Source organism: Egretta garzetta, unplaced genomic scaffold (genome assembly GCF_000687185.1).
Source record: "Egretta garzetta isolate BGI_Z169 unplaced genomic scaffold, ASM68718v1 scaffold51, whole genome shotgun sequence".
In the NCBI taxonomy this organism is placed as follows: domain Eukaryota; kingdom Metazoa; phylum Chordata; class Aves; order Pelecaniformes; family Ardeidae; genus Egretta; species Egretta garzetta.
This window is the reverse complement of record NW_009258549.1, coordinates 136458-156109: the sequence shown is the minus strand read 5'-3', so window position 1 is coordinate 156109 and position 19652 is coordinate 136458. Positions and strand designations below refer to the sequence as shown.

The window sequence follows — 19652 nt, the reverse complement described above, 5'->3', positions numbered from 1 at the left end:
ATGAGTTTTCTCGCCTTGCCAGCCTCGGCGGCCTGGTGAGCAGCACGGGGGTGTCACCTGCAGCTGTAGCATGTCCCGTGCCCAGGTCGGACGGGCGGGCACAGCCTTGCCGGCTGCCCCCCGTGCTGCGGCGCATTCCCCGAGTGCCTGCTCTCAGGGTTTGCTCTGGTGCGGGCTGTAGCCTAGGCCTGCCCGTTCTGTGTGGGGCTGGAGCGCGGGGCTGGAGCCAACTCGGACAGCTGGGCTGGCGATAATGCACCTCTGTTGTTAGCACAGGTAGGGCCACATCAGTACTAACACAGCAGAAGGACGACTTTAGCCTAGTACCTCATTTAATAATGTGAGCCTCTTTATACCATATTAGGATGCTTCTTGGTGGCTGACTTCTGATTTACCAGTGTTTTGAGCAACCGCTTTAGGAAGTGCTTCATTGTGATTACCGTGGTAAATCATCAGATTACTTCACTTTTTTTTTTTCCTCTCTTTCAGGTGCGGGTGGCTTTTTGCCTGCTATGAAACAGATTGGGAATGTGGCTGCATTACCAGGCATTGTTCATGTAAGTAACTGCTTTGAAAATCTGCTCTTTTTCTGTTCCTGTTTGCCAGGGTTTATTGCCTTCCAAACGGGAACTCTGGTGCAAGAAGTTCTTTTCAAGACAGTCTGTGTGTTAGGAGCCTGTCTCTGAGTAAGGAGTGCTTGCAAGGGCAGGCTGTAAAACTAAGTTGTCAGCCAGGGAAGTATCCGCTTACTTCATTGACTGCCTTTTGACGTGAAGCTTTTTTAGCATTGCTTTCTGCTGTTTCGGTTTGCTTGAGCCACCTTTCCCTTGCTGCTCGTATTGTCTGTGTGTTGTTCTTGAGTTGCCTCTGCTGACCTGGAATGCATGGGGAAGTGAGGAGAGAGCAGGACGTGGTATTGTTCTCTGTATTATTGTTGTCTGTGTTACTGTTGCTGCCCTAATGTTGGTAGTGAGCCTTCCCATGCACTCAACAGTGTGGTAACGGTTTAACACGCATTGAAAAGTTCCAATTTCTGTCAGCTTGGGGCTTTTTTTTGTTTGTTTTGTTTGCTTAAATAGATTGTGGAGTGCTGTTTGTCGTGTCCTAATCTAAACTTGTCAGGCTAGATATATTTAGGAAGTGTGGAGCTGTGTAGAAGTATGCTCTTACTTTCTTTAATTAGTAGTAATATGGAAAGGCTCAATAAAAAGGATTCTTTTATAGATTAAAATGACACAGCTCCTATCTTGTCCTCTCCTGTCAGGATATCATCCTACAAGGCTGACTTTTTCCTGCCTACAGGGTGCAGTCTTTGGTCAGTGTTTGATGACACAGCTAAGAAGAGAAAATGCTGACTGTTTTATGACTCCATTCCGTAACATTGAACTCTTCCCTTGTTACACCTACAGTATTTAAATATTGCAGGTGTCTCTAGATGGACTTGGGAAAGAAGAACTCATCTTCACTCTTATGTCTCTGCTTTATGCTATGCATAAGCTATTGCCTGTGTAAGTTTTGAGTGCAAGGACTCTTGAGTCCAAGAAGAAGCTAGGTTAGAATTTAGTTTGAGATCATGATTCCTGCTTAAGCTCCTCTTAAGTTTTCTTGAGATCTGGTCAACAGAGCCAAGAGGGCTTCTCAGCTGACTGGCCACTGGGTGTTTGCTTCGGAGTGACATTTGCTCTCTGCTTTCTTGGACTGTCTGTTGTGTAACCGCAGGAGTTTAGATACTTACCTGAACTGATGTGTTTACTCCATCTACATCTACACATACGTTCTAGTTTTGGTATATTTGTTTTGCAAATGTGACAACTACTGCCACAAAGCAAAGCATAACCAAGATGACTCTGTGCAGCACAGAGTTCCACAAAACTTCAAAATTTCCTTCGTTCTCTTACAGAGATCAATAGGCCTTCCCGATGTCCATTCTGGCTATGGGTTTGCCATTGGCAACATGGCTGCCTTTGATATGAATGATCCTGAAGCAGTGGTTTCACCTGGTAAGGATGACTGACTTAACCTGCACTAAGAAATATCTGGGATGGCATAAAAATACTTTTTGAAATGCCAGGTCTTTACAGTGCTTTATATACAGAACCAAAGCAAAAAAATATGTGAATTATAGGGAGTTAAAAGGTGCTTAATTCTTGCACTCAGAATATTTATTCTTTATGGAGCAGGTGGTTACACTGAAAACATCTAAACAGCACAGAGAGAATTGCCCTTGCATTTTTTGGCTTGGACTCGTGATATGCCTCTGTTTTGAAGGGAGAGCACAAGACTTTGAACTTGGTTTTCACCAGGTTGATAAAGAACGGACTGTTTTCTTTGAGCAGTGTTTAAAACGTCTTTTGAGAATATTTCTACACTTTATTAAAAATGTGACCTGAAAATATGTCTGTCTTTTTAGTACCTGGGTCTTTAATTACTGATGGTCTGGAAATGCTGTTGTGGTTGACATGAAACGTTATATTTGTGTTTCGGGTTTGCTTCAGGCAGTTCCAGCGTTCCTGATTGACTCAAACCCAAGATCTCCTAGTCGGTTATCCACCTCCTGGTACTAGTTAATACCAGAACCTTCATGCTAAAGGTGGCATGATTGATCTTTCACATTAGGCCTTGCCCTGCAGTATTTATTTTTATTAAATAGTGAGAGTTAAGCAAAACACTAAGCACTGAAGTTTAATATTCCTTTTAAGTATTTATCACTTATTATAACTAGTTATTATCTATTCCAGTGAAGGACTTGCTTCTAAGAACATCTTACATCAGGGAGCCGTGCTAATGTCTGTCACTTTTCTTCTGAAGGCAGAACAGGAGCATCCTCTCTGCTTTCTGTGAACAGTGTTTTATAGTTGTGTCTACTTTTCTTTCTCTACTTGCTGGAAAAACTTTGTAAACAGAGAGCTCTGTAGAGAATTGTACAGCTATGTCTGTAGGGTACACGCTTGAGACTGAGAAACTGTTTGGGGTTTTTGAACAGTTTTCAAGTTTTTCTCTGCAAGTCTGCATTTTTGGCTGTCTTGAAATCTGAGACTTCATGTAAATCTATTAAAATGAAGCTTAATGCAGTTCTGCCTTTTCCTGACACAGTATTGTGTCAGAAGGGTGTAAGATCATAGCATTCGGTACATACTCCCTTGTCGGCAGGGTGATCTGGGATGAATATTCAGCAAGTGCTCGCCATCAGCATGCTTGCTTTGTTAATTCCATGGCTTTTTCTACACTTCTAGGTGGTGTCGGATTTGACATCAACTGTGGTGTCCGCTTACTGCGTACAAATTTGGATGAAAGTGACGTGCAGCCTGTGAAGGAGCAGCTCGCCCAGGCTATGTTTGACCACATCCCTGTTGGTGTCGGCTCCAAAGGTGTCATCCCCATGAATGCCAAGTAAGAGAATGACTTTGGGTGCACATCACTAGGGGGGATATCTCTGGTGTTTTATTTTGATGAAAGATTCATCAGGGGGCGACTTTAAGAAAGAAAAAGTATTTCTAAAACCTCCCCATGAATGCCAAGTAAGAGAATGACTTTGGCTGCACATCACTAGAGGGGATATCTCTGGTGTTTATTTTGATGAAAGATTCATCAGGGGGAGACTTTAAGAAAGAAAAAGTATTTCTAAAACTCTGTCCATTCTTTCTGCATATGTGCTTCACCAGGAGGACTGGCATCATCATCAATGCACAAAGTCAGCTGTTTCTTCCCCTGTTTAAAACCCTGAAATAACTAAAAGTTCTTGAAAGTTTTTCATTTTTTCTGACAGAAAACCTTCATGAATGTAAAGGGTTTGGTTTTTTTTTTTTGAAAGGGATGAGAGAGAAAATAGGACATTTCCCCCACAACAAAGAGGAAAAAGTAATGACCTAGCTCAAGTTAATATATTTGTAGAGCTTGATTTTTATGATGTATTAAGAAGTTGGACTTCTTGTTCGGAGAGTTGGGGGCTGATCATAAAATCATAGAATAGTTTAGGTTGGATGGGATTTCTTGGAGGTCACCTCTTCCAACTCCTTGCACAAAGGAGGGCTAACTCTGAAGGTAGGTCTAACAACAAAGTTGTATCAGGTTGCTTAGGGCCATATCCAGTGGAGTTTTAAGTATTTCCAAGGATAACCACCTTATGCAGGTGTTTGATAATTGCAGGGATTTGGAAGAGGCGCTAGAGATGGGCGTGGACTGGTCTCTGCGGGAAGGCTATGCCTGGGCAGAGGACAAGGAGCACTGTGAGGAATATGGAAGAATGCTGCAGGCTGACCCCAACAAGGTCTCCTCAAGAGCAAAGAAGAGGGGCCTGCCTCAGGTAATGTTATGTTTCAGGAGGGCTGTGAGTGCTCCCAGGGTTCAAGTGTAAAGGTTAGCAGGTAGTTCTCTGGTTTTTGTATCTTTTCTTGAAACTCTGCCTAGCATTTCTGGGCAGGGGGAAAGGGAGATGGCGGGGCCGTTTCTGAATAATTCATGACAGAACTGTAACAAGGGAAACTATACTGGGCATACCCAAGGTCCGTGGGGCTATCAGTTTTTCATCAGTTAACACCTGGTGCTGGAATTAATGTGTGGTGGCATTTCCCCACCCAGATGTAGTTTTGTTTTTGAGAGCCAGGCAAGTTATTCTGCAACCTTCCTCCTTGTTTGCTCAGCAATTAGTAGCAGGGCAAGGAAGGATATCATGATAAATGGAGCTAGCTCATAACTTCGAATTGCAGTTCAAGGGTTAAATTTCTATACATAGTGTCTCATTGCTCTGGGTGGAATGCTTTTCAGATAGCTATACTAACGCTACCATTTGTAAAGCTTTCTTTTATGTGACTTCTTGAGTTTTATGAATTGTGGTGCTGCAAGATAACAGCCTTTTAACCTCAAAATAAGATTATGTCCTCAATTTTCACACTTGCCTTGCAAATAAGTGATCACCTGTTAGGGAGTTGACAAAATTTGGGCTTGGAAATGGAATGTTTTGCTTTAATCTACTGAAAGGTTGTAAGTACCTAATTAACGGGATGTTGTAACTTCCTTGTGTTGTTGTCACCAGCTGTAAGACTGTATGTCTGCTTTGCCTGTACAAATCGAAGATGAATTCTCAATGCTCTGTACTATTCCCGTCTTTCAACGAGGCCCAAGTAAGCTGGAAAAAAGTGGCAGCACAGTCTGTAGATCCTGGTCCTTATGTTTAATCTCAGTCTTGTTCCAACAGTAAAAATCGTTACAAATCTGAACAAAGAGAACAGTGATGACGCTACTGTGTTCTACTTCCTTTCAGTTTATATGGGGATTTTAGTTTTCCTGGAAAAACTTTTCTAAAACTAAAACCTTGCTGTAGCAATTTGCCCTACTGCCCATATTCCCGTAGCTCTCCCCTGTGCTCCCCGAGGCTGCTTTACTAGCACTGTCTGATCAGTGTGTTGTGGTTGGCAGCTGGGGACCCTGGGAGCCGGAAATCATTACGCCGAGATCCAGGTTGTGGATGACATTTACAACGAATACGCTGCCAGGAAGATGGGCATCGACCACAAAGGGCAGGTGTGCGTGATGATCCACAGTGGCAGCAGAGGCCTGGGCCACCAAGTTGCCACAGGTATGATCTGGCTGGCCTGGGTACCTGGCGTGAAGCAAACTCCTCAGTATGGTCTTGTTATTGATAGTAAACTCCAGCACCAAAGAGCATTTCTTGCAGTGTAATTGCTGAGTCTGGTCTGAGCTGCCTCGACAGGGGTTGTCTCTCTGCAAACAACTGATAATGTTCTGCCACAGATTTGCTTTTGCATTGGAGAAGAAGCTGTGGGTTTGACCATCAGACAGATGAGTTCAGAATATAAATTATAGACACCTATGTTAATCTCACAGATTGAAACAAAATTAGGAAGTCACTTAGACTTACTGTTTTTTTTTTCCCAGATGCATTGGTGGCTATGGAGAAAGCTATGAAACGGGACAAAATCATAGTGAATGATCGCCAGCTGGCATGTGCCAGGATTGCCTCCGCAGAGGGACAGGATTACTTGAAGGGAATGGCAGCTGCTGGAAACTACGCATGGGTCAACCGTTCTTCTATGACTTTTCTAACAAGACAGGTAGGAGCAGAGTTTTCTCTGATGCACATACCTTGGTGCACATCTCCTGCTTTATCCCAGACACATGGAACACAGAGTAGCTGCAGTATTTAACGTAATTTTCATTTTTGTGTTTCTTAAACTGTGTTTTCTGGAGAGACTTAAACAGAGCTGTAGTCATGGCAAGTCATCTAAAACCTTTCCACATCACTCACTGGATTGTACCTGCAGAAGCCACTTAGGCAATATTTTTAAGAATGCCTTGAACTGGAAGAAGTTGATACAAGAAAATTGCTTTTACATTGCTGAAACCATCTTTTCAGAGTTGGAAGAATTTGTCTAGCTGATACCTAACTGAATTCCAGCATTAAAGCTGCCAATGGGCAAATAAACAATGTAGACAGTCCAATACTGTCACACTCAGCACCGTTGTATTCAATTCCATTGGGGCTAATTTGCCTGAAGTTTCTTACCTGACATGTCAAGTGTTTAGGTTACCAACTTCTCAGTAAGAAACACTTTCAAGAAAATTTGTTCAATTCCTAAATCTTCCACCTGTACACAGCAGTTGCCTTTTTGTATTTCACATCCTGATTTGCTCTCTTTTTAGGCCTTTGCCAAAGTTTTCAACACAACCCCCGATGACCTTGATATGCATGTTATCTATGACGTGTCTCACAACATTGCCAAAGTGGAGCAACATGTAGTGGATGGAAAGGAGCGGACTCTGCTGGTTCACAGAAAGGGATCAACCAGGGCCTTCCCTCCTCACCATCCTCTTATTGCTGTTGATTATCAAGTAAGTTTGGCTGTGGGAAAAGGAAATCAGAGGAGAATTCTGGATGAATCAGACAATTTTGTGGTCTCTAACAGAGATCTAAATGCTGAGTTCCTTTTTTGAGCTAACAGCATTGGAACCCTAATGGGATGGCAACATTCTGCTTGTCTGTGTGTGAGATCTTTGGGACACTGAGCTCCTTTTCTGCTCCACACCCACAGTGGCTGGAAGATCATGAAGGGAAAGAAGTGTTTCATACCTAAGGCACGCTTCAGTGATTTGCCTTCTCTGTCGGTTGACACAAGTATTTTGATCTGCTGGTCTACATTTTTCAGTGCAGTTAGTTCTCCAGAATCCCTGCTATCAGGCACCCGAGGCAAGCAGGGGTGCTCTGAGGGAATGGGAACCTCACCTGGAGATACAGTTCCTTTCAGGCTTGTATTAGGAATGAGTTTTTTAGGCTTTTTCTTGCGAATTAATAGTTTGCATCCACAGCTGACTGGACAGCCTGTTTTGATCGGCGGGACTATGGGCACCTGTAGCTATGTTCTTACTGGCACAGAGCAAGGCATGACGGAGACCTTTGGAACTACTTGCCATGGAGCTGTAAGTCAAAATGTTATTTCAGAAAGGGATTGTAATCGGACTGTCTGGCAGAGAACAAGGTTGTTCAAGGGTCATCCAGTGTGTGATTCATCTGCTGGTCATACAAGTGGAGAGTAGCCTCACCACAGTAATCCCAGCCCAGGAGGACTGCAGGCTAGAAGTCTTCTTTGTCCCTTACTGAGTAGTTTTGACTACTGCAGAAAATTTAGGGGGTGCTGCTTTATACGAGGCAAATGTTAGGATGAAGGTGTGGAGAATGAGCTCTTTTACCAAATTCTGATATCTCTGAAGTATTAACTGTGCTGAAGCTGTCCGTATAAAACTCCTCAGTGATTAGAGAAGGTGTTTTCTCTCCTGTTACTTACAGTGTGCAACAGGATGATTGAGGAAGATAAATAACGTCCAGTAAAACTCTGACTCCTGAACACTGTCTGACAAGTGGTTTGGGTAAAAAGACACTTGCAGACGAGGATGTTACACACATGGAACTTTTCTAGCCATCATACCAGATGGGTGATTTTGCAGGAGCCAATTGCCTAAAGTGTAAATTCGTTTCCTGTTTTGTGGCTCACTGCGGTCTGTGCTCTCAGCCATTCTGTGTTTCCTTATAATGTATTACTGTTTTTCCAAAACCTTACAAAAACCAGAACTAACAAAACTGCTATCTAGGGTCGTGCACTGTCTCGAGCCAAATCTAGACGTAACTTGGACTTCCAGGATGTATTGGACAAGCTGGCTGACATGGGCATTGCCATCCGTGTTGCTTCTCCCAAACTGGTCATGGAAGAAGTAAGTTTAATACTTCATTATCTGAGAGGGAAAAGGGATTCTTGTTCCTTGGCTGAATGACTCTCCCTGACTCGATTTTTTTTTCAGTGCTAAGTGATTGCTAGCACTCTAAATATACAGCGTGTGCAATTTCCAATAGCACTATCCAATTGTTTTGAAAAGAATGTGAAGTATTCCCTGTCCCTAAGATCCTGCTGATTTTTAAGGGGAGATGCCTGTTTGACAGGTTTTGGGGGGTCTGTTTTCTTCCTCTTCTGCCTGGCAATAGGCATAATTACTATGGACCCTGAGAAGTCCTTGTGTGAACATCACAAAAGTAGTTATGTTTTATGGATACTCTTCTTGAATGATGTTCTCCCATCTTTAAACTTACTTTACACTGCAGCTGTCATGTAGATTATTAGCAGTGTATGAAAGATCTGTCTCTTTTAAGAAGAATTCCTGTATTTGCTCAAGAAATCAGAATGGCTAGAAGAAAACTTCGACTTCCAGTTCCTCTGCATTAGCATGATAGAATGTCTTTTCTGTTCACAACCTCACTCACAGAAGTGTGTTAATCATTTTGAACTATGCTGTTACAGGTGTTGGTGTTGTACAAACATATTGATCGCATTAGAATCTCTATTTAAGAGCAGCTTCCTTGCTGGAGGGGGAAGCTCTGGAGTTCAACCCTGATTCCTGTCACTAAGGGGCAGTGAAGATAAATCTTAAAGGCTATCTGTAAGGAGGAAGTTGGAGTGACTTCCTGCTAGATAATGAGGCTTGACATTTTCACATGCTGGTAGACTGGATTATCTGAGAATACAGGGAAAACTGAACCCAAATACTAAGTATTTTATCTGAAATATGGTGAAAGCTAAGTGTCTCATAGATTTCTTAGATGTGTAAGGTGGCCAGATTCTCTCAGTACATTCACCTACTTCTACACCCTCAATTCATACAGTTCTATTTTTGCAAAGAGAGGAGGGGATATCAAAAGCCTACATCTAACTTCCTGTGACTTTGAGTTGTTTATAGTTTTGTCTTTCTTTTTTTTTTTTTTTTTCTCTCCTCTCTCTTCCCCCTCCAGGCACCAGAGTCTTACAAGAATGTGACAGATGTGGTTAACACCTGCCACGCAGCTGGCATCAGCAAGAAAGCCATTAAACTGAGACCTATTGCTGTTATAAAAGGCTAGGAACTGACAAGGCAGCAGAAACGCACCGACATCACCAGGCCTTACACAAAACTGACTAGAACCATCATCTTCCCACGCCTCTTGGACTCTGTAGGATGCTCAGATACCACATCCCTGTTCTGAAAACACAACAGTTGAGGATACCCCTATTTTTAACCACTCCTAGGCATAATTAATGCCCCCCGCACCCCTCTCTTTGTTATACGGCGTTCTTTTCTTGTGAGGAAAGGGGAAAGAAATCAGTCTTGGATTTTATATACAGTCCCTCCCCCATTTGCCTGATGATTCCACAGGCAGGACTTCAGACTTGCCTGAGTTGTCACTAATTCCTGTGCTGCCAGACCACCTCCGTCAGGGAAGATGGTGTATGAACCAGACCTGCTGTCTCCACACCGGAGCCCCTGGAGCTCTTTCTGCATAGAGAAGTACTCTGATAGGCAGGGTATAGCGCTTCTGGGCAGGGAGAGGTTGCTCCGTTTGCAGATACCTTTATGCATAGTCTATATTGTTGCATGTTTTGTGGCAATTGGGTAAGAAATACGGAGTTAGGAGTGGCCTCCCGCTTGGGCTGGGAGGGACGAGCTAGGCTTGAGGCACGGTCCTCCCCTCTTCCCCCACCCTCTCCCATTTAATGCAGCACCTGGTGTACTTGGCTTAGTACAAGTAGGTGTTCCGCAGTCTTGTGGAAATGCTGGTAGGACTGAGTATGTTGCTTTAAAAGGTTTTGTTTGCCCGGTAAAAGTTGTGACTTAACAATTTACAGATGTGCTAATCCAACATGTTGCAAAGTCCTAAGCACGTGCAAATTGGGTTGGATAATCTTGCTCGCTGCATCCTGTGGCTCTGAGGCCAATGGCAGGGTCAGGCCCAGTACGATGTGACTTCTGATGTTTCTTTTACGTTCATTAACCAAGGCTGGCGGGGAAGCTGACCATCCCCACTGGATCATTTTGGGGCTTACAAATAAAATGGGAAGATGGACACTGCAGCGTGTCTGTGTCATGTTTATTCTGTGGCTAAAATGTCTCTTCTCCACCTTAACTACATATGTGAGCTTGAAACCCACCACCCTTTGTGACTTCAGCTGATGGATCTTGCAAAGAAATGTGCAGATGTCCGAATTTCTTGCAGGATACGAGAGAAGGGTGGTGCAGTGCTGTTCTCTCAACTTGGTTATGACAAGAGCATGATAGTTATGATTTGTCTTTCTCGGGGCTTGCTGCACCCACCGCACTGGGCAGGGGGTGAGGCTTGCCTGTAAGCCTGTATGCAGACACAAGAGGGCGTCTGGAGGAAAATAAAACCTCAAAGCAGGAGTGGAGCCCTGCCAGGGACCTGTAAAAAGAGCAGATCGTGATTGATGGGCTCGATGAAACATCCCTTTAAGTTTAGGATCTTAGCTGAAACCTGTTGATCTCGGGAGGCATAATGGCATTTTTCTGTCTTAATCACTTTGTGCTTAATGGTTTCTTAAGTTCAAATACTGTATTTGCTGCAGGTTCAGGAGCGGCACATGCAGTAATCGTCACTGCTGTGAGACCTTGTGAGTCTGACTTTAAAGGCAGTTTCTTGTTTTCCCCTGCTTTCTCCAGTGGAATTGTTCCAGATTGCCATCTTTGAGGTCTGAGACAGACTCGCTGAATTTCAAACAAAAATCATTTCACTTAGAAATGTGAATTAGCCTCCAGTGACTGAAAGACAAATTGCTGGTCTCAAATCTTCTGTAGCAGTGCATGTTCCATGCAGAAGTTTCTGTCTGTAAATATTTCACGCTCTCTGATGTGGAATGCAAAGGAACCCTTAAAACATTCATATTTAAAAATAAAGAAGCATTTCTCAAACACAGTTCTCTTTTCAACTTTTACCTACTGTTGCCGTTAAGAGAAAATTTCAGTTTTTTACAGCAAGCAGAAATGCTGTGTACCATGGAGGTGCTCTCATATGTGTGCCTTAAGCCTCTTCTGATCATCAGCTTATTCAAGAATGCAAGAAGTGCTGTTAATTTTGGTTTCCTGTTCCAAAGCTAGCACTAGTTTTGGTTATATGTTGTGCTGTATGGAGGAGGGTGCCGGTTTCCTAAGCACCTAAAAATGCTATGAGTAAAAATGTAAGATATATCCCAGATTTTTGTCTAAACCTGGATGTTTTTTCTAATTCAAGTCTGTCTTTTTTTTTCTCTGAATAAGGCTGTCCACTAGCTTTTTTTTAATCTGCATTTTAAAAAATAAATTTAAAAAATCAGTAGGTAGGGAAGGCCAGCAGTATTAAAATTTATGTGCTGAGATGCAGGTGGATCTGCAGAAGCATCTTGGCAACACCAAAGAGCCAATGTGGTCATTCAACCATCTCCGCTTCCATGGAAGGTTGCTGAGAACTCAGAGATACCTGTTAGTGTATGACGTGCTTCCCTCCGTTCCCCAAAAAGACAGAAAAAGCTTCAGGGAATGATTGGTAGTGTCTTTTTTTTTCTTCTTTTTTTCTGGTGGGAAACCACAGGTGGGAGATCCACATCTGTGCTGCACCCCTGGCCCTGTTGAGCACCTCTGTCCAACTGCAGCCACTCATCTATTCCTTCCCTAAGTGTAGCTATCAGTTGGCTGTATGACCACCTGCTGCAGAGGGTTCCCCGGCTCTGGGGCTGGTGCAGGGTCTCTGCATTAAGTCTGCCTTCAGCCAGCGTGATAAAACCAGTCCTGGATTGCAGGCTTCTTTTTAGTGAGAACAAATAGCTCACTGTGTTTTACTCTCTGCATGAGAGCAAGATGTTTTAACTTACAAATTGGACCTGTCAAAACAGAGCTACTGCCTCTGGGAAGTAGAAGGTATCGTCTCTGGTGGTGGTTTCAATGGCACCTTCCTTCGCGCTGCGCTCACGGGGCTTGCTGCCGGGACTGCTGCTGTGCGGGGACAGCGAGCACGGGTGAGCGCTTCCTCTCTTGCCAGGAACTGACTGTTCACGCCGCGCTCGAGGCTTGTGCTCTTCCCGTCACCGTTGGCGTAGCATTAAACAGCGAACAGAAAAGCACTTTGGCTTTTTGGTGGTGGTGGATGACACTGAAAGAGAGCCCTCCAAATGCATCCCCCATGCTGGGGTTGCTGTTTGCTGGGGTGCAGCACGAGGCAGAAGGGGCAGTGCTCAGCCCCCAGGCTGTGTGAGAGCCCCCCTGGGAAGGCAGTTCCTCCCAGCAGCATTGCAAACTGGGGGACGACACGTGTTTCATTTGCCGTAGCGGATGGCAGAGCCGGGGTGCAGCTGCCAGCCTCCTTCTCTTCAACTTGGTTAAACTTTGTGTACCCCAGAGCTCCCTAACTTCCCTAACTCAGCCTTCCCCGAGCAAAACCAGGACCCAGGTACTGCTGCGCTTGCAGCATTACCTGCTGTGGTGTGTTTGTGCTCTATCGCACACCCCGCTGGTTGTGAGCCTGGTGTCTAACCTGTGTCACTGTTTATCACCATCCTAAGTCTCTTGGGAGGGTTTTTTTTTCTCTGCTCTATCTTTCCTCTCCCTGCTTTTAACACGGCTCCGCACACCCTGCTTCCTCCTCCGCTGGTGGTCCCAGGCTGGTGTTCTGGCCCAGGAGGAACAAGTGATCTCTGACACATCTCTGGCGCAGGCACCCCCGGCCTCTCCTCCGCTCTCCTTTGTTCCTCTCAAACATAAACACACTTAACTGGCCTCTTCTCTTCTCCCTCCGCCTCCCAGTCTTCAAAGCGATCAGACAAAGCAATATCCCTGCCGCAGCATGTGCCAGCACGCTCCCCTGCTTGCAGAAGGAAGGCTTCCATTAAGCAGCGGGCCCTGCCCGTACCTGGCATTTGCTTTGCTCTCTTGAGCCCTGTCCTAGCGCGAGGGGGTTTGATTGCCAGAGTCTCTGGTTTTCTGCCTGGAGAGGTGGCAGTGGGGGGCGTACAGGGGAAAAGCGGGAGCTCTACAGCTCCCCAGCCAGCGTGATGATACCGGGCCCAAGTGCCTTGTCCCCTGCACTGTGGGAGGGCAAGGAAGATGGTAACCGCCTGGCACCCACAAAACACCAATAATTATGTGGTTTCTGGTGTTTGTTTTTTTTGTTTTTGTTTTTTAATTGCAATATGTAATGGTGTGTGGGGGGTGTCATTCCCTGCAGTGGGGGGGTGCCGAGCGGTGTGTGAGCTGAGGGAGGCAGGGAGCTGAAGGCACAGAAAAGCCCCTCAGCTCCCCAGGCAGATTTGCAGCTCAGCCTCCTCAGGCACCAACCAAGCAATCCCCGGCCTGAGCTGCTGCTGCTGCTGGCTTTCGTGGTGCTGGGCACATCCCCATCTCACTGCGCCCTCGTTCCCCAAACCCAGGAGACTGCTGTGGTTCACATTGTATATAAAGTTCAGAAACCAAAATAATCACTAATCTTAATTGCAGATATTATGACCAGGAAAGGGAAGTGGAGTCATCTGTCAGCACTTAATCTAACGTTTACTAGCTTAGCAGAAGACACGTAGGGGCTGGGCTGCCCTCCCTTAGACGCTGAGGTGCTTGAGTCAGCCTTGAGATGGAGCCTGTTCCTAAAAGGAGTTGCCAGGGGCAGCCCGGATTGCTATTCCCCCCATTTCTCCACCCCAGATGAGCTACAGCCAGCACCCTGCTTTCTGCTTAGGCTCAGCTTTGCCCAGCAGGCGGTTGGAAGCGGGGGAAGCATTTTCCTCCTTTTTTCTTCTCCCTCAGTGCCTGAGGAAACTGAGGCATCGCCCCCTTTTTCCCCTGTGCAACTTGTGCCTCACATCGGGGCGGCAAGGTGGGAGCCCAGGCTCTTCCCCTCTCTGTTCCCAGACCCAGTGAGCCAGCGTGGAGTGGGAAGTTGGGTAGGTCAGGCTTTCTGCTCTTCCCCATGAAAGTGCAAACCCGGGGAACTGGTTCCCCGGCCGTGTGTCAGGAGGAGAAGAAGAAATAGATGTGGAGGGGGGCCCCCACAGGTGCCCAAGGGGAGGGAGGGGTGTAGGTCCTGCAGGGGAAGCTGAGGTGGTGGGTGTGTGCGTGATAAGGTCCAAAACCTGATGCGTTAGAGCAGCAGTTTATTATCTGAGTCAATTAAGCGGTAGATTACCAAACCTGAGCATGCTCATAGGGAAGAGCTGCCCAGAGAGGAAAGCAGGCTGCCGGTGGTTGTGAATATACACGCTCGAGGACAGGACATTAGGGTTTTACAACAAAAATTGAGGGGGAAAGGAGGGAGATGAAAAGCAATCAAATTCAGGACTTGGAATAACAGAGGAGGATCTGGATCGCTGAACCCTGCCTAGCCTGCAGAATACGAGGGTTTGGGTAAAGCTTGTGTTTGGGAAAGCTTGGACTTGGCTCTTTTATTCAGCACAAGCACCCAAGTGCGCTTCTGCCCCAAATTGTTGCTCTTCAGCCCTCAAGGCAGAGGGAAGGCATGCAGCAGCCACCAAAACCTCCCTGGGGCCCCATAGGCAGCAGGATCCCCCTGTGGCAAGCAACCATGAACCCTTCAGGTTACAGCAGTCATATCTCGGGGTACCAGCACCATGGTTCATTTCTGTTTCAGTCCTCAGGCAGCAGGCTCCATGTTGTGCTGCCAAAAAAAAAAAAAAAAATCCCCTAACTTTTTATTACCCTCTTTTTAGTTCCAGGAGAAGGAAAAGATGGGTTTCCCAGCTGGAGGAGCACCTTGCCGATAAATCACCTGGTTACCCAGCTCTTGGCTTTTAAGAGTTGTAACCTGTTTGCGCTTTTAATCTTAAAAAAAAAAAAAAAAAAAAAAAGGCAAGCTGGTTGTTTTATTTTTGGCTAACGCTTATTATTGTTGGGCTATAAATTTGTGGCATTCACAGACAAGTTATTAAGCTTTAAAATCATAGGTAGGCTGATCAGTTCCTCCACTGTTTCTTTGCCAAATCCTTAACCACTTCTTGGATAAGGAAGAAAAAAGTATTGCTATAAATTATTTTTCCCCTGGAGAGTATTTATACTGTAGCCATTGCTGAAGGGTTTTTCTCCATTCACCTCTCATATGAGTTTTTTTTATCAGGCAAATACAGAAAGGACCGTGACAAGTACTTTCTTCTCCATTTTTTGAGTATTTTGTGTATTTTCTTCTCCATTTTGAGTATTTTGAGTATCTGTGTATTTTGAGTTTAGCCCAGAAAAGACTTTGTCTCCTTCCTGACACAAGCCTATGCAGGGCCAGAGCTCCTTCATGGTGGGGGGACTGAGCCCTGGGGTGGAGTAGAAACCTCTCCACCCGTGGAAACCCCTTTGCCCGGCCTGGGACATGGGGCTGTGCTGGCAGGAGGGTGCCTTTGGGTGCAGGCAGCACTGTGCAGGCAGTGCTGGGTGCTCTCCTCCCCCAGCACCCTGCAAAGCCGGTGGGCACCTCCACAGCACAGACACCCCCCAAGGGAAGGGGTCTCAGGGAAGGCAGCTTCCCGAGCCAAGGAGGGGTGAAGAGGGAGGGAGACCCTTGCTCACAGGCGTGTGGTATGCGTGGGGCTGCGCACTGCTCTGGAGAGGGGTTGTCCCTCCTGTTTGCCCCATCCCTCCCTGCCTCAGTCCCAGGGCTGCAGGCAACCTGGGCAAGGCCTCCACAAATCCCATGAGTTCAGGAGATGCACAGGCTTCTGGCTGCTTTTCCTGCCAGACCCCACAAGCTTTTCTATTCATGGTCAGTGGATGAGACAGAAGTTTTATTTTGACTGAGAAACATGAAGCCTTGTTTGTGAGACAAATATTTGTTTCCTTGTCTCTCAGGCAGGAATTCAAACTATTTGATGATTATCAATAGCAGCCAAGAGCACCATTGCTTTCTCCTTTCCTCCCTGTTCCTTTGGCAGAAAGCAAATCCTCAGTCACAGACCAGTTCCTGGAGAGAAACATTCGGCGTAAGGCTGAGGCATTCGGTTACATCTCCGGAGAGCAGCTTCCAGCGCTCTGATCCACCACAGACTTGTCCAGCCTGTACCAAGGCATTCTATCTTCCTATGTCTTGGTGCCCTATCTGCAAACAGGCATGAAAAAAATAACTTCTTTTACTCTCACTTTTTATCTATCTTCCCTATTTAAATACCAAGCTCTGATTCAGGGACCATCTCCTTCTGCACCTACGAGTGCTGCTGAGCACGGCAGTACCTCTCTGCAGATCCTGGCCCCGGCTGTCCCGTGCTCAGCACCAGCCCTGCAGACGTGCAGCAGCCCTGCCTGCCTGTCTTCTGTGGCTTCTGGCACTGCTGGAGGGATGGGTTCATTCCTGTCATGATCTAAACTGAAAGCAGAAGAGCTTGTAAGCTGTTCAGAGTTTCAAGTAGTCACTGCAAAACGTAGAAAACTTTTGTGTCATCCTCAGGCTGCAAAGCAGAGCCTCTGACCTAGGTCCTCACCTTGAGTTCAGTGCCAGTGTGGTGCCTAAATTCCTCTGTGCTTTGAGGTTACAGGACCTAGACTTGTGTGAAGTGCTAAATGTGCCACCTTGCTTTTGCTACTTGCATGCGTTCATGTGCTAAGAGCAGAAGCTGAGAGCGCGTCGGGCTGCTCGTGGGGATGTTTGAGCCCCACAGTCTCCATCACAAGGAGGATAAAGACACAACCTCCTGTTCCCAGCACACAAAACCTCACTGAGTGGCTCTGGTGAGGTGCAGCCTTGACTCCTCTTTGCAAGAGGAGATGACAGCATGAGAGCAGGCTGAAGCTAGCAGAGGGGTGAGGCATGGACAAGAAGCACTGGGAAGGCAGCCTGGAAGACCAGAATTGTCCTCTGCAACCTGCAGCATGTCCCATGCAATGCCCAGGAGCTGACCAAGCTGCTGGGAAAAGTCACTGTCACTCAAGAAAGTGCCCTGCTGAGCATCCAGGCAGTGCTGCTGCCCAAAAAACCAGCCATGAGGCAAGTAGATCAGTGAGGGAGAAATGGGAGCTCATAGCTGAGTTAGTCCTAATATTAATGCCAACTGCAGAGGCAGGGAAGTCTTCTAGGGATCTTCCCACCGTAATTCCACAAGCCTTTCTCAGCAGAGACAAGTGTTGCTTGGAGCAGGAGATTCAGGAAAAGGGGCTGGGACAATCCCGGAGGATTTGAGTCTTCCTTTATCTAGACTCCAGATATGTTCTGGGTATGAAACAATTTAATGAAGTTTTCAGACATCTTCAGTTCTGCAGGCAGCCAGCAAAGGCTCTTGGAGGATTTCTCCTGAATGTCCCAGTGTGAGGCCAGAAATAGCCCCGTCGCCCTGACCTGTAAGGGTAACATCTGGTGTGGAGGAGTGGTGGCTGGGTTGGACGCTGAGGTTTAAAACCATAATCTGATGCAATAAAAAAACATACACTGTAAGAGAAAATAATCCCGTGGCAGCTCCTGGGCAGCTCCTGCTCCTTCTGCACAAAGGGATCAAAGCTGTGCACAGGCATCCTTAAGCAGAGAGGTTTCCACCAATGGCCTAAATCATCTCCCTCTGGCTACCCTCCCAGTGAAGGCAGTTTTCCAGGGCAAGCTCAGGTGCCACGAGGTGGTTTTCCTCCAGCAGTTTTTTTTTTTTTTGCTGATAAAGCATATTTGACTCATCTAGACTTCACGTCAAATCCATCGGGGGTTTAGTCGGGAAGGTGAGAAGGGAAGGTGGACCAGGGAAAGGGACAGTGTTTGCCTGACATTTTCGGTGGCAAGCATTTCAGCGATGCATGTCAGCACACAGGGTTTTGTTTCGCTTTGCTTCGTGAAGGACTTAAAATCCGGAGAGCAAACCAAAACGCAGCACTTCGGGGAAGAAACCATGTAAGCAAGGCCTTTGATTCTAGCAAGAAAACAAAACAGAAACAAAACCAAAACGAAAACAAAACCCTTGTGGATCAGCTGGAAATTATTTTATTCTTCAGCTACTTGTGTTTTCCAGGGAAATGAGAAATTAATATTGTGCTGTGAGGAGTGAGAAGAGCCCCGAGGCCTCCCCAGCCCCGAGTCAGCCGCCCTGTGAGGGCAAGAAGCCACCTCCGCCATCTCTGCTGCACGCAGGGACCCTCGCGACGATGGTGTCCCCTTAGCTCTGCCCTACAGGCTGCCCAGGGAGGTTGTGGAGTCTCCTTCTCTGGAAATATTCAAAGCCCACCTGGATGAAGTCCTGTGTAACATGCTCTATGTGAACCTGCTTTAGCAGGGGGCTTGGACTAGATGATCTCCTGAGGTCCCTTCCAACCCTTGCCATTCTGTGATTCTGTGACTCCTCACCCGCTGCCTGCGTCCACCTTCCTCCCGGCGCCGGGGAAGGTCCGGCCTCCATTGCCCCGCTGGGGACGAAGGGCCGGATTCAGTTTGTTTTGTGTTCGACCTGCCTTTCGCAACACCCGGCGGACCCGCCTCCCCCCTCCCCGTCTTTGGTGACTCATCCAAAGAATTTTAATCTCCGTGGTCTGTCTGTAGTTGTAAAATATAATACCAATGGAGCTGGGCTTGTTTATCCCGAAGCCATGAGACTGTTGTCAGAAGAAATTGATACACGCTACTGAGGGGAAAAAAGTGCTGCTGCTGGGGAGGATTTGACTCGAAGACGGCACTTCAAATGGAAATTTCCCCGTTTGAAGTAGATGGGTTTTTCATCTCTGCGCCTTTTCTTTTCTTTTCCACAGCAGGAGCGAGGACTCGCGGGGTCTGTTGGCGGGAGGATTAGCTCCTCGCCTCTGCAGAAGGTGCCCACCACCCGGCCGCAGGTGCTCTCGCCACTCACGGGAGCTCTGGAGAAATGGCGGCTTGGGGTGAAGGGGCTGGCGAGGCCCGGCTTGGGAAGCACCTCAGCCTCTGCCCTCCCACCCCACGTCTGCGAGCCAGGAGCCCTCTATGTCTGAACAGCACAGAATCGTAGAATCGTTTGGTTGGAAAAGAGCTTTAAGATCATCGAGTCCAACTGTACCTGTCCACTACTAAACCAGGTCACTAAGCACCTCGTAAACTGGGCACAGGGGATCTGCCCACATTAACACCACGGGTATCCTAGGCACTCCAGATCAAATCACAAGGTCTTCCCCTTCCTTCAAAGACATCTGAAGCCTGAAAGAAGCAGATCACACATGTAAATCTGAACTGAGATTAATTATACATTTGCAACTGGGGGGGGAAGGAGGGGGGGGAAGCCATTAAGTTTTGTCTGCATTAACTATGCCTGTGGGGGTGTTTCTTTGTCTTTGCATGCGCTGATACTTCACGAGATACCAGGTCTGGTTCCACCAGATCTCTGGAAAAGCCTTAGAGGCTTCAGGAAACTGCAAATGTGTTTCAGCAG

The 19652-nt window shown here is 46.6% G+C and overlaps 1 protein-coding gene across 2 annotated transcripts; it reads left to right on the top strand.

The window, feature by feature from the left end:
• The first annotated feature begins 486 nt into the window (after nt 1-486).
• Nucleotides 487-10381, top strand: RTCB (RNA 2',3'-cyclic phosphate and 5'-OH ligase). Of its 2 annotated transcripts, none has more exons than XM_035903240.1 (10): nt 487-557; nt 1901-2000; nt 3234-3390; nt 4147-4303; nt 5416-5575; nt 5896-6071; nt 6661-6849; nt 7324-7434; nt 8104-8223; nt 9293-10381. In XM_035903240.1, exons 1-10 carry the CDS (start codon nt 513-515, stop codon nt 9398-9400), a joined length of 1323 nt encoding a protein of 440 aa, XP_035759133.1. In that variant the 5' UTR covers nt 487-512; the 3' UTR covers nt 9401-10381. The 2 variants fall into 2 exon arrangements, with proteins under 2 accessions (XP_035759133.1, XP_035759135.1); XM_035903242.1 differs by lacking the exon at nt 9293-10381 and adding an exon at nt 8311-9249.
• Nucleotides 10382-19652: the final 9271 nt, after the last annotated feature.